Source organism: Salmo trutta, chromosome 39 (genome assembly GCF_901001165.1).
Source record: "Salmo trutta chromosome 39, fSalTru1.1, whole genome shotgun sequence".
Classification (NCBI taxonomy): Eukaryota; Metazoa; Chordata; class Actinopteri; order Salmoniformes; family Salmonidae; genus Salmo; species Salmo trutta.
Window position 1 is genome coordinate 8,136,900 of NC_042995.1, and position 14,133 is coordinate 8,151,032.

General features: G+C 45.3%; 1 protein-coding gene and 2 non-coding genes across 5 annotated transcripts; 1 reads left to right on the forward strand and 2 right to left on the reverse strand.

The window, feature by feature from the left end:
- Positions 1-215: 215 nt before the first annotated feature.
- Positions 216-11,578, forward strand: LOC115179438 (SLAIN motif-containing protein 1). 3 transcript variants are annotated; one of them, XM_029740964.1, is made up of 9 exons: positions 216-753; positions 2,356-2,489; positions 5,178-5,309; positions 5,770-5,880; positions 6,622-6,771; positions 7,222-7,596; positions 9,686-9,838; positions 10,065-10,362; positions 10,470-11,578. In XM_029740964.1, the coding sequence occupies exons 1-9, from the start codon at positions 338-340 to the stop codon at positions 10,543-10,545; spliced, it is 1,845 nt and encodes a 614-aa protein (XP_029596824.1). In that variant the 5' UTR covers positions 216-337; the 3' UTR covers positions 10,546-11,578. The 3 variants fall into 3 exon arrangements, with proteins under 3 accessions (XP_029596824.1, XP_029596825.1, XP_029596826.1); XM_029740965.1 differs by lacking the exon at positions 5,770-5,880; XM_029740966.1 differs by lacking the exons at positions 5,178-5,309; positions 5,770-5,880.
- A 487-nt stretch (positions 11,579-12,065) lies between these two features.
- On the reverse strand, positions 12,066-12,137 carry trnae-uuc (transfer RNA glutamic acid (anticodon UUC)). Its single transcript has one exon. It is a non-coding gene; the product is annotated as a tRNA-Glu (tRNA).
- A 1,846-nt stretch (positions 12,138-13,983) lies between these two features.
- Positions 13,984-14,055, reverse strand: trnae-uuc (transfer RNA glutamic acid (anticodon UUC)). The gene has a single exon. It is a non-coding gene; the product is annotated as a tRNA-Glu (tRNA).
- Between the last annotated feature and the right edge of the window lie 78 nt (positions 14,056-14,133).

The following is a 14,133-nucleotide window of genomic DNA, read 5'->3' on the forward strand; positions in this document are numbered from 1 at the left end:
TGGTCAAACAAATAACTGTCACTTATCAATGTCGCAACTGTGAAGTTTGAGGCGAGAACGCTTGCACGCACCTGTCCTGTAATCCCTAATTAGGCAACCGTTCCCGCCGTGGACTCAGCACGCTGGGGGTGGAGACAGTCTGTAGCACGCCACCGCCCCTCATTGGGTGACATGGGCGGCATCTGAATGCTCTAGTCCTGATGGGCACTAGAGCAAGCGAGATACAACCCACAAGCAAATCACAGTGTGGGGCAACGGGTGAGCTGAGACTGAGTGTAGCTTACCCCGTCCACCATTTAATAAAAATATATATCGGGTATTTGTACTTTTCCATCCAATGGATGCAGCAGTGATGAACCCCCAGATAATGACGGATGTCAACGGCAACAGCAATGCCGCGAACGCCGAACTGGAGGTGAAAAAGCTCCAAGAGCTGGTTCGGAAATTGGAGCTGCAAAATGAGCAATTGAGGACGCGGGCGAACGGCTGCACTGGTAGCCCCCACATTCTACCTCCCTCCCCGGCCTACATGGCGGGGAGCTACTGCATACCTAGTCCGTTACCGACGCTACTGTGCCAGTCTTCCTTGGAGTCATTTTTCCCGTTGGACGAACCGTTCGAATATTTACATTCACATTATGTTGATACTGCTCTTGAGACGGAGGCTGATTATATGAAACCTACGGTTCTGGATGAGGTGGACATTCTGGACCTAGATGCTATATTCTCTAATGAAGACTCTGAAGCTACCTGGTAACTATTTCACAATGTGCAATGGTTTGTATAATGTTGCTGAGAGGTGCCAAATTTAATCTGACAGATTTCTTTGAAACTTGCAGTCCTTATTCGCATATGACAATTTATCTGTCATATACGATGGTGATGCAGTGTTCTGATCATTTTCTAGGATATGTGACTGTTACTCTGGTAGACGTAGGCCTATGGAATATAATGATGTACCTGCAAATGAGACTCATATCCCAGTAGGAATGATATACGGCGACAAAGCCACACCTTCGGAACAAATTGGACAGAAAGATGGAGCTGACACTTGTTCCAATATCATTCGATTTTTCTTTAGCAAACACAACACATCGATGTGTTGCAATTATCATAGTCAATGATTATGATTGAGCAGACGGCCACTGTGCTCTGTGAAAATGTGCCTGTTGAAATGGAGGCTAGACCGCATCAGTCTGAGACATGTCGACTTGGGGGTGGACTACTGGACACACAAAGTGCTGTTATTTTAGTGGTAAAACGTATGCATAAGAATACCCGCTGATAAAAGGTGACATTCTACTTTTGACTCATTCTTTTATTATGTCAAAACCATTATAGTTCCCAAAACCAGTTTTGGACTGCAGTCAGAATTGGCTGCTCCTCACTATGTGCCACGGTTTGCACTTGTTGGCTACAATCAATGTGATTCTATTCTCAGGTCCTAAGTGACACATACAGCCTGCAGGGAAGACAGGATGAGAGCCTGAAGAGGACTTTACTGCCCTATAGTCCCATATCAACCCTTATGGGCCTACAGGGAAGACTGGTTTCAGATCAGGGATACGTTTTCCAGTTTTACTATGATCCCAAAAATGTACATCAAGCCAAAACCTCACTTAGGACCTGAGAATAGAATCATATTGATTGTAGCCAACAAGTGCAAACCGTGGCAGCTGCAGTCCAAAACTGGTTTTGGGAACTATAATGGATTTGACATAATAAAAGAATGAGTCAAAAGTAGAATGTCACCTTTTATCAGTGGGTATTCTTATGCATACGTTTTACCACTAAAATAACAGCACTTTGTGTGTCCAGTCGTCCACCCCCAAGTCGACATGTCTCAGACTGATGCGGTCTAGCCTCCATTTCAACAGGCACATTTTCACAGAGCACAGTGGCCGTCTGCTTGGCAGTAAAGTCCTCTTCATTCCTCCTCTTCTGGCTCTCATCCTGTCTTCCCTGCAGGCTGTATGTGTCACTTAGGACCTGAGAATAGAATCATATTGATTGTAGCCAACAAGTGCAAACCGTGGCGCATAGTGAGGAGCAGCCAATTCTGACTGCAGTCCAAAACTGGTTTTGGGAACTATAATGGTTTTGACATAATAAAAGAATGAGTCAAAAGTAGAATGTCACCTTTTATCAGCGGGTATTCTTATGCATACGTTTTACCACTAAAATAACAGCACTTTGTGTGTCCAGTAGTCCACCCCCAAGTCGACATGTCTCAGACTGATGCGGTCTAGCCTCCATTTCAACAGGCACATTTTCACAGAGCACAGTGGCCGTCTGCTTGGCAGTAAAGTCCTCTTCATTCCTCCTCTTCTGGCTCTCATCCTGTCTTCCCTGCAGGCTGTATGTGTCAGCCAAGGCCCGGCTGTGGGGGGAGAGCCCTGTTACCCCCCTCCAGTGGAGCAGACAGGTCCTGGACAGCCCCAGAACAGAGGTGGAGTCTGCCCGCTCACTGTGCCTCAGGTTGGACCAAGGTATGAGGAGGGGTGGAAACTAGGGACCAACAAGGGTGGATGGATGGATGAATTGATAGATGGATGGCTATATAATAGACCATAAGTTTCTATCAACCTGGCAAAACGTTTTGTTTTCAAAGACTTTCTTTCAGCAGATGGTTATGATTCTACTTTACTGTGTGTGTGTGTGTGTGTGGAGGGGGGGGGGGGGGCTAGCACTGTGATGCCTTGAGCTCAGTGTGAAACAGGTCCTCAAGTATCTCAGGATTATGTAACCAGCCAACTCCAGACTATTTTGGACTCTGAGGTAAAAGTACAGCACCTTGCCAGACAGTCACTAGTCACACACAGTACTGGCTACATTAAACTACGCACAGCACCGGCTACATTAAACTACGCACAGCACCGGCTACATTAAACTACGCACAGCACCGGCTACATTAAACTATGCACAGCACCGGCTACATTAAACTACGCACAGCACCGGCTACATTAAACTACGCACAGCACCGGCTACATTAAACTACGCACAGCACCGGCTACATTAAACTACGCACAGCACCGGCTACATTAAACTACGCACAGCACCGGCTACATTAAACTACGCACAGCACCGGCTACATTAAACTACGCACAGCACCGGCTACATTAAACTACGCACAGCACCGGCTACATTAAACTACGCACAGCACCGGCTACATTAAACTACGCACAGCACCGGCTACATTAAACTACGCACAGCACCGGCTACATTAAACTACGCACAGCACCGGCTACATTAAACTACGCACAGCACCGGCTACATTAAACTACGCACAGCACCGGCTACATTAAACTACGCACAGCACCGGCTACATTAAACTACGCACAGCACCGGCTACATTAAACTACGCACGGTGGTCACGCACAAGCGGAGCCACTCCTGACAAGACAGCCGTATACAAACCTACAGACCCACACATTCGCAGCATGGTTATGACAGTGAGGGCATTCATTTCACCTGGTTAGGGGATGGAGATCACATTCTAATTCGCAGCATCTACCTGAAGAAGGGTTTCAGTGGAGAGTTGACCGGGTCGAATGAGAATGAATGGGTGGCCGTGATGTGAAGGTATGAGTGGCCGACTTTGGGAATTTAGCGATAACGTCAGGGTCAATGCCTCTACTCCTGATACATTCCATGGTGTCTAATGACCACTGAGAGTGGACCTTGGGTTAATGTCCGAGAGGAAGCTGGGGTGTGAAACAGGACAGTGGAAGAGTGAATAGATGTGATGTGACGTCTCCCACGGTCTTCGCTGAAGGTAATGTATTAATACAGCGTTAGTCCTCTAAGCTCTTAATGAGAGGTGAAGCACTGGCCGCAACTGTCTGTGTGTGTGCGTCACTTTCAACAACTTAGAGTAAACACACACGTCAGCTTAATTGCATTTCTTTTTACTATTATATATTTGAAAAGTATCAAATGTATTGATATGTTTTTGCACATTAGGTCCAATTTAACTTGGCGTTCATATTATATACTTGTCATGCAACAGCTTATCGTTGCATCAGTGCAGCTGCCATTTTATTTTTTATTTATTTAACCAGGCAAGTCAGTTACAAACAATTCTTATTTACAATGACGGCCTAGGAACAGTGGGTTAGCTGCCTTGTTCAGGGGCAGAATGACAGATTTTTACCTTGTCAGCTCAGGGATTCGATCTAGCAACCTTTCGGTTACTAGTCCAACGCTCTAACCACTAGGCTCCCTGCCACCATTTCATCAGTGAATTACAGGTAACCGCCAAAATAAAGGGAACAACAACATAAAGTGTAATACTTATAAAATATACTTGTATCCCTCATATACTCATGTTTCCTTTATTTTGGCAGTTACCTGCATTTTACGACAATACATTGCTGTAAGGATCTCTACTAGAAGCCTGTATATTAATTCCACAGTAGCTGTAACTGCAGGAAAAGCCTTCCACTGCTTTCACACTTGACCTACTATCTGCCTGTTGCTACGTTCACAGGGCCTCCCTCGGCAACCAGAGGGGTAACCATGGTTACCGTGTTTACATGAAAGGCATCTCGCCTCGTTGCTGCTAAGTGGTTTATATTCTCAGTGACAGGTATAACATAACCCCACTCTATCTGTGGTGCAGGGATATATGCAGCGCTGTGTTGAGCAGCTCACAGTCGAACCACCACACAGAGGGAAAGAGAGAGATGATTTGCTTTCTCAGCTCTGCAACATTTATTATTCATTCTTCTCTCTCTTTGTTCTTTTGATCCACCACATCTCCTCTAGATAGATTGCTGGGATAATTTGCTTAGCGAGTGTTCATTCCTGTAGGTCTCCTCTATGAATATATATCAGAAGGTGTGTGTGGTCGCTGCTCCGTCCCTGGTCCTGGCCAGTGCTGAATGGGTGTGTTGAGCAGTGTGTGTTTGTGTGTGATGGTTGTGAATGCAGCTTTGTCTCCTGGGCATTGGACAGCAGATGTGTTCCCTGGCTGCTACTGAATAGTGGTTCTGTGACTGTCACAGCAATGTGACGCGCTGGGTGTGAGGTAAACAACCGCTTCACACTGCTGATCTCTGTTCCTTGTGAGGGGCCCGGAAAGCACTGACAGCTGTGTGTGTGTGTGTGTTTTGGGGGTGGTCCGATACAGTATGACATTGCCTTTTCCCCTCCCTCCTCCTACCTCCCATGCGTAGTCCATAGGTGGCGGGGGGTCTTCTCCAGCCACTCTTCCCCTGCCCTCCCCCTGAGACGTGTAGCTGGAGTGTCCCCCCTCAGTGCCTCGTTCTCCAGGTCCTGCTCCACCCCTCCGCCCGCTGACAGACCTGGTAAATACACACACAGATTACTGTGTGACATAATAATGTTACCATAATATTACCATATGACGTTAGTTGAACTAGGGGTTTTTCAACCTTGCAACCTGATCAGGAGAAACTCTTGTCCCTATTGAGCAGGAAACCTCTGCACCCTATTGAGCAGAATCAGGGCCCTATTGAGCAGAATCAGGGCCCTATTGAGTAGAAAAATCCTGGGCCGTGTTGAGCAGAAACTCAACTCTCCTGATCAGTTCACCAGGTGAGGAAAACCCCTGGTCCTTAGACACGAAGGGCTACTCCATCCATGATTACTTCTTAAATATGGTATTTCACAATTGAAAAAAAATACCACAGTCTCTTCAATGGAATAGTTTTCTTTTTTCTCCATTAAAACAACTCTCCGTGATTCTCTCTTTCTCTCCCCCATATCCTGTCTCCTTCCCCCTCCCTTTCTTTCTCCCTCCGTCAGCCTCATTCTCCTCACCCCTCCATCCTCTCCTCCACCTGTCCCTGACTCCTGTAGGGACGGCTGAGAGAATTCCCACATTCCTCCCAGCCAATCACTCCTCAGCTAATCGCAGTAAGCCTCGCTCGCTCCCCCGCTGGCCCACATTGTCTCAGTCTCTGTCATGTCAAGGTTTGCATCTCAATAGTCTTTTTGAAAGAGCTTCCTCTTCTTGTCTCCTCTCCTTAATTCCTGCTGATGTTAGAGATATGGACAGGTGAAACACCTTAAGTTTCACCTACTGGTTGTATTGTCAGATCAGAATAGAGGTGGACACAAGAGGAGAGGAAGCCGCTATAGACTATTGAGAAGCCCTCAAGGTCATCATTCATCATTTGTCACGGCAAGAGGAGTGTTTCAGTGTGTGTTCAGTTTCTGCTGCTTCAGGTGTTTGCCATGTGAAGTTCAACATAGTGGGATGGTGAGGGGACAAACTTGAGTGGAATAGTGCCGTTGGTGATGGAAGCGCCACATGTCACACAGCTAGGTCGAGCCTGGGGGATCTGGTTGGCGGCCATAATGGAAAATGGCCATGGGGGCTTGGAGTGGCCATTAACACAATATGGCCTTTTCTAGCTTTGTCTGTGATTTGTGGTGCTTCTATCACCAAAGGCACAATTCCATGACGTGGCCTCCCTACTAACAGTGACTCTGCAATGTTTCTTAAAGGGAGAGTGATGTTGTTTTGCTGCCAGTGTACCTCTATCTAAACTTATCTTGCTTTTCATCTGGTCAGTTTTACATTGTTAATGTAAAATCTCTGCCATGTAATTTGTCTGTGATCTGACCTCTGAACTGTGTTGTTGTGTGCTGAAGGCCGCAGCCTCCGGCGGTTCCTCCTCAGCCCCCAGTCTTCCATGGACAGTGAGCTCAGTGCCTCCGAGCTGGAGGATGACTCCATAACGCAGGGATACAAGCTGCAGGACCTTGTTGACGTCCAGGTCATGGCTCGTCTGCAGGAGGACAGTGAGTCCCTCACCCTTTATTAAAAAGTGTTTTGGTGTTGTCACATAGTTATGACTATATTGTTTTACATAGTAAGAGGTGAGTTTTCCCCCCTTTCTATGTAAAAGTATGGAAAATGCTTTATAAATCAGAACTATTAATAACAACTATTGAGCAGGTGACCTGAAAGGGAATAACTCTGTGCCCCAAGGTTAAAAGTATGGCCCAGAGTTGTTCCTGGTCAGTTCAAGTGGTCTTGAATTCCTGGCCATATTCTTGCCCTTTATTGTTCCTCTCTCTCCTTATCTTCCTCTGTCCTTCTCTCCCTTCTAACACTGTAACATGTGATACAAGACCTCAGACTTCATCCAGGCTTTATTAACCTTAACCTCAGGCGCAGAAGGTGACGACTGATTGTGTGCGCGTGCGTGTTTGTGTGTTTGCGCTTGTCCGTATTTCCCCCTCCTTCAGGTCTTCGTCAGGACTACGCCACCACCCCCACCTCCATCAACCGCCGCAGCGCCAGCTTCTCCTTCCTCTCCCTTCATCACAGCGGCGAGGCCGACCTGGAGGAGGAAGAGGATGAGGAAGAGTATGTGCAGCTACCTCCTCCCCAGCCCCGTCTGACCCGTGTGGGACCCACCCTGCAGCGCGGCCTCTCCCACTCCCACACCTTCTCCAGCATACGGGACTGGAGAAGGAGCACAACCAGCCTCTCCAGCCCCTCCACCCCTCAGTACCCCTCTGGAGGATTCTCCTATCAGCCCCCTCCACAACCCCAGGCCCTGGCCAGCCCCACACTCAGCACCTACACACCCGAACAACAGGGCTTCAGGCCTGGATCAGGTGAGCATGCCTGGCCCATGCAGGTACTTGGGTTGCGTTCATTAGAGAAAATGGGAGATTTGTTTATGACAATGAAAATGTTTATTGGACAGCTCCAGGTTGCACTGGACTCCTCCATTATTTATATATATATATAAGTGTTCTCCTGTTCGATGTCTATTGGACTCAACCCTGGCCCTCTGCTTAAATTTATGAAGTCTCACACTTTTTAATAAGAATTCTTGCTTTGCAAGACTCTCCTCTAATAATGTTTATGTTTTCTGTGTATTTATGTTCGCTATGTATTTATGTTTTCTGTGTATTTATGTTCGCTATGTATTTTGGAGATCACATTTGGAATGTAGATGCATATGAGTACATTTTTCAAACAAGCCTTTTTGTTGTCTTGATGGAACATTTGCATAACAACAAAGTACAATATTAGTAGGGTTACAAAATAACTGACACACGACATGATGGCCCTCTTATGAAATAGTTATACTAATCTATTTATAGGTTTGTGTTCAACTTGTCATCGTTTATGTTAATGGGGGAACAGGTCATTTTAAGGTCACCCACTCGTTAGTCAGTAGCGTAGGTACTTCCCTAGCCTGTTGACTGTACTGGCAGACTACCAGGGATGTACTTCCCTAGCCTGTTGACTGTACTGGCAGACTACCAGGGATGTACTTCCCTAGCCTGTTGACTGTACTGGCAGACTACCAGGGATGTACTTCCCTAGCCTGTTGACTGTACTGGCAGACTACCAGGGATGTACTTCCCTAGCCTGTTGACTGTACTGGCAGACTACCAGGGATGTACTTCCCTAGCCTGTTGACTGTACTGGCAGACTACCAGGGATGTACTTCCCTAGCCTGTTGACTGTACTGGCAGACTACCAGGGATGTACTTCCCTAGCCTGTTGACTGTACTGGCAGACTACCAGGGATGTACTTCCCTAGCCTGTTGACTGTACTGGCAGACTACCAGGGATGTACTTCCCTAGCCTGTTGACTGTACTGGCAGACTACCAGGGATGTACTTCCCTAGCCTGTTGACTGTACTGGCAGACTACCAGGGATGTACTTCCCTAGCCTGTTGACTGTACTGGCAGACTACCAGGGATGTACTTCCCTAGCCTGTTGACTGTACTGGCAGACTACCAGGGATGTACTTCCCTAGCCTGTTGACTGTACTGGCAGACTACCAGGGATGTACTTCCCTAGCCTGTTGACTGTACTGGCAGACTACTAGGGATGTACTTCCCTAGCCTGTTGACTGTACTGGCAGACTACCAGGGATGTACTTCCCTAGCCTGTTGACTGTACTGGCAGACTACCAGGGATGTACTTCCCTAGCCTGTTGACTGTACTGGCAGACTACCAGGGATGTACTTCCCTAGCCTGTTGACTGTACTGGCAGACTACCAGGGATGTACTTCCCTAGCCTGTTGACTGTACTGGCAGACTACCAGGGATGTACTTCCCTAGCCTGTTGACTGTACTGGCAGACTACCAGGGATGTACTTCCCTAGCCTGTTGACTGTACTGGCAGACTACCAGGGATGTACTTCCCTAGCCTGTTGACTGTACTGGCAGACTACGAGGGATGTACTTCCCTAGCCTGTTGACTGTACTGGCAGACTACTAGGGATGTACTTCCCTAGCCTGTTGACTGTACTGGCAGACTACTAGGGATGTACTTCCCTAGCCTGTTGACTGTACTGGCAGACTACCAGGGATGTGCTCACTGTAAGCCTCTTCAGACACTGACTGTTCCGTAAGCTCTTGAGGCTATTCTGTTTCTGTTCTGGGAGCTAAACCGGAGAGGGACACTGAACAGAGGGTGGTGAGATTACAGGAGATGTTTATCTTTGGGGCCTCAACACTGGTGTTCTTCAAGAGAGAGTAGTGAGTGACACGTATTCCCTTGAAGAGGGCTCTATGTCGAATCTGAGATGATAAAGTCTTAGTCATCTAGATCTGTGACCTTGAATTCATACAGGAATATTGTGTGTGTGTGTGTGTGTGTGTGTGTGTGTGTGTGTGTGTGTGTGTGTGTGTGTGTGTGTGTGTGTGTGTGTGTGTGTGCGTGCGTGCATTATATTTAGATAAGCTGCGGAGGAGCATGCCCAACCTGTTCAGGGCTCCCAGCGTGCCTAGCCCACTGAGCCCAGCCAATCACATCGGCTCTCCTTCCACCCTTCGGAACAGTCTGAGTTTCGACTCGTCCAATGGGCTGGCCAGCAGGCTACAGTCCTCCAGTGAGAGACCCTCTTCTTTGTTTTAGCTCTGACCATACACATACGATAAAATTGCAGGGCTTGATTGACTTGCCAGAATTCATCAAATTGAAAATGATCATTCTAAGTAGGTAGTCCATACATTATACAGTAGATCTGAGGAAAACATGAATATTATATCAAACCATTAATAATCCATGAATCTGTATATGATGTATTGTCAACCCCCTGTTCCTCTCCCCACTAGTCCCTTCACCCGGTCAGTTGCAGAACAGAGTCCAGAGTGTGGGGAACTTCCAGTCGTTGTCGCGGCAACCCCTCAAAGCCACAGCCTACGTCAGCCCCACTGTGAAAGGGCCAGTTACCATGCCGACCTCCACCAGTCTGCAGTCCCTGAGTGGCATCAGTGGGATCCCCCTCCCCAGTAAACCAGCCGTGGGGGTTGGGGGCACTCCTACACCCCCCCGGAGCAGCCTGCCCCGCCCCGCCTCCTTTATTGGGACCAGCTCCACCCCTCGAAGCAAGATCGCCCAACCCACACGCAGGTAGGCTACTGTAGGCTCTAGGGGAGCGCCAACAAGCTCAAAACTAGGTTCTTGTTGTCTGGGATCATAATTTCCTATTTTTCATCCCAATCTGATCTTTTCCCCAGTTTATTGACGCCTCCTAAGAGCTTGTCCAGCCTGAGTGCCCTACGAGACGGGAGCTGGAGAGATGGCTGCTACTGAGACAGGGATGCATGGAGAGGAGAAGAAGAAGAGCTGGCAATGTAGAGACCCTGCTGGTTGGGGTCACTCACTGCCACACAAAGTGTTCTTGGAGAATTGAGAAGGCAGGTCAACCAAACTATAGGGAATAACAACCTTGTGTAGAATGCCCTCATGATTGGGTATGTGAGGTGTGGTCAGCACTCAAAGTCAAACATGCATTCTCCACCTGTCCAATTTGGTCTGTGCCAAGGGGAATCCCCCTGTTGATATTTTTATGCACTAACAACTTTTAACCACGTTATGGTTACATGAACCTACTAAAGAAAGAGCTGCCACTTTATGCTAATTAAGCCACATAATTCTTTTTTTTTACTTTGGAACTATGATTAATAAAAGGTGTATTTTCTCAATGGAGAGCACCAAATATGCTGCTAAAAAAAGTCAAAATCACTCCCTATTGTCTGGGTGTATTTGGTCTCATTTTTACATGGCAAGGTATATTTAAAATAAATCTTATTTATTATGTTATGATTAGTGTAGAGACTAAAGTTCACTTTCAGTGTGCATTGTTGGGATGCTGATCGTATTGATGCAATATTCTTCATGATTTTTTTTATGTGAAGCATATTAACCAAATTAAAGCTAATGTCTCAATCTGTTTACAAAATGTCTCACCAAGACAGGGAAATGACTTCAAGTTGTGTTTTGGACACTTTTTAAACTATAAAGATTCCCTGGTATATCTATGAAATATTTGTACTTGTTGCACTGATTGTACAAGTGTGAATTGAAATGTTATTTTATTTGTTCATTTTATTTGTGATATTGCACTTTTATGGTTAATTATAATTTTGTTGATGAAGAGCACAGGGTACATGTTTTGTCTTTTGGGATGAAGGATTACTTTTTAAAGATCACTTATGTAGCATTCTCTGTCTGTTTCTAATATTTTTTTCAGTATTTCAAAAAAGCCGATTTAGTCTTCATGGCACATCTCACCATCTTTTTTTTACTGTATTTAATTGAATGAGTGTAATTGTTTTAAAAAACAAAAATGAAAGATTTTCAAATGATAAAAAAAGTATTATTTGAACCTGATATTCAATTCTGTCTCTAGAGTTAGTAGGCTACTGATTATTTTCACAGGTGAAGTTCTTACAATTTCGATAAATTTGTCAGATTGATTGTATTCAGTTTCCGTATCAAAGGACATGTAACGCTTTCTGTTTTAAGCCTATCCCAAACCTTAACCCTTACCTTAACCATTCACCGTTAATGCGTAACCTCAAATGTGGAGTTAATGTCTAAACAACCTTACACTTAGAAATTTGACGTTTGAGTAACGTGGATGAACGTGTAATTCTGGTGTGACTGTGAGCGCTAGTTTCAGCATTATTAGAGTAGCCTACATCGGATAGAGTATTCTATTTTGTCAGTTCGCAATATTTTAACAGGCAAAGCCACAGGCAGGCATATACCGTACCTGTATCTTTAGGCCTACTGTGCATAACATGTTCAAGGTTTTAATAAAAATGTCGTTCCCATACCGGGAGTCGAACCCGGGCCGCCTGGGTGAAAACCAGGAATCCTAACCGCTAGACCATATGGGAGGTTAGAAAACGTAGTGGTAATTTAACAGTGAAATCCACAGGTAGGCCAATTGGTACTGTAGAAAGGTGTTTCTGAACTCTTGAGTACCCCCAACATCACACTTTTCTGTTGTAGCCCTGGACAAACACACCTCATTCAGCTCAATGAGGGTTTGATGATTAGTTGAATCAGGTGTGCTTGTCCAGGGTTACAATAAAATATATTTACTGTTGGGGGTATTCGAGAAGTGATGTAAAGTACTTAAGTAAAAATACTTTAAAGTACTACTTAAGTAGTTTTTTGGGGTATCTGTACTTTACTATTTATATTTTTGACAACTCTTACGTTTACTTCACTACATTCCTAAAGAAAATAATTTACGTTCTACTCCGTACATTTTCCCTGACACGCAAAAGTACTCGTTACATTTTGAATGCTTAGCAGGGCAGGACAATTGTCCAATTCACGCACTTAAAGAGAAAATCCCTGGTCACCCCTACTGCATCTGACCTGGCAAACACAAATGCTTTTTTGTTTGTAGTGATGGGTTGTTCGCGAACGAGTTGGCTCTAGGTGCCGGCTCTTGTAGGTGGACGTTGGGAGCCGGCTCGCATATCAGAAGAGCCGAATCTATTTATACAAAAAAAAATTTTTGAAGAAAAAGATATGAATAATCAAAATATTTAAATGAATAAAATTAACTAATTCAAATAACGAAAAAAGAAATAAAATAATATAGACCTAAATGCTCAAGCGCACACACATCCGTTCTGACTGTCTGCTCAGACTAACAGCCTCACCTGTTGTTCCTGTCAATCAGACACGCAGTGTCAACCAATGAACCAAAGATGCGTGAGGGAGGGCGGAGCCAACTCACAGTCACACACTTAGCAGCCGAGGAGAGAGGAAGGACAGCTGTGAAAACAACAGCTGGAAGATTAGTCGGAAGCACAGTAGCATTTGGATGCATTTTAATAATGTAGACAATGTTTGAGCACAGTGTTGAATTTGCCAAAACAAAATCTCATATAAAGCCGGTTCTATGCACAACCTACACCGGCATATGCGGACTGTGCACCCAACTGTGAAGCTAGCTGTAGCGGAGCTTCGAGAAGCTAGCGGGCCTGCTAGTGATAGTGGTGGAGCCAGCACCTCCACACGTGGAGATGTATCCACTCAGTCAAGTAGGCCTATTTCGCGACCCACAACTACGCAGTCTTCTATGGACCAGTTTGTGCCAAAGTAGAAAACAAGGCCAAATTGATATTGCATTGGCTAAAATGATTGCCACCGATTTCCAGCCAATTATAGCAATAGTCTAAATCCAATGTACACAATTCCAATCAGGAAAACCCTTTCAAAATTCAGTGCGGGAAAGAGTCCAAAAAGCTACTGAAGTTTGCCTTACCACTGACTGCTGGACATCAAGGGTAAACACTTCTTACATGTCGGTTACATGTCACTTCATTGAAGATTTGAAGATACCCACGGCTTACTAAAGTCATGACAGGGAGACATCATAGTGGCCACATCCGTTCCCTCTGAGGGTCTTCTTGAAAACGGGACAAATAATTACTATGAGAAGAAACCGCATCAGCCCCTCGAAAGTGAGGCAACTTTGATACTTAAGTATATTTGAGCAATTAGACTTACTTTTTGATACATAAGTACATTTAAAACCAAATAATTTCAGACTTTTAATCAAGTAGTATTTTAGTGGGTGACTTTCACTTGAGTCATTTTCTATTAAGGTATCTTTACTTTTACTCAAGTATGACAATCGGGTACTTTTTCCACCAATGTATTGGAGAAGAAGGGTTAGGACACTGCTATAGAGAACATCATGTTCAATAAACAAAAGAGTTGTTCCCATACCGGGAGTCGAACCCGGGCCGCCTGGGTGAAAACCAGGAATCCTAACCGCTAGACCATATGGGAAGTCTTGAACACTGAAGGGACTATAGACTATTTGTTCCGTCTACACGGGACGGATGACATATTTATTTAATTTCATAA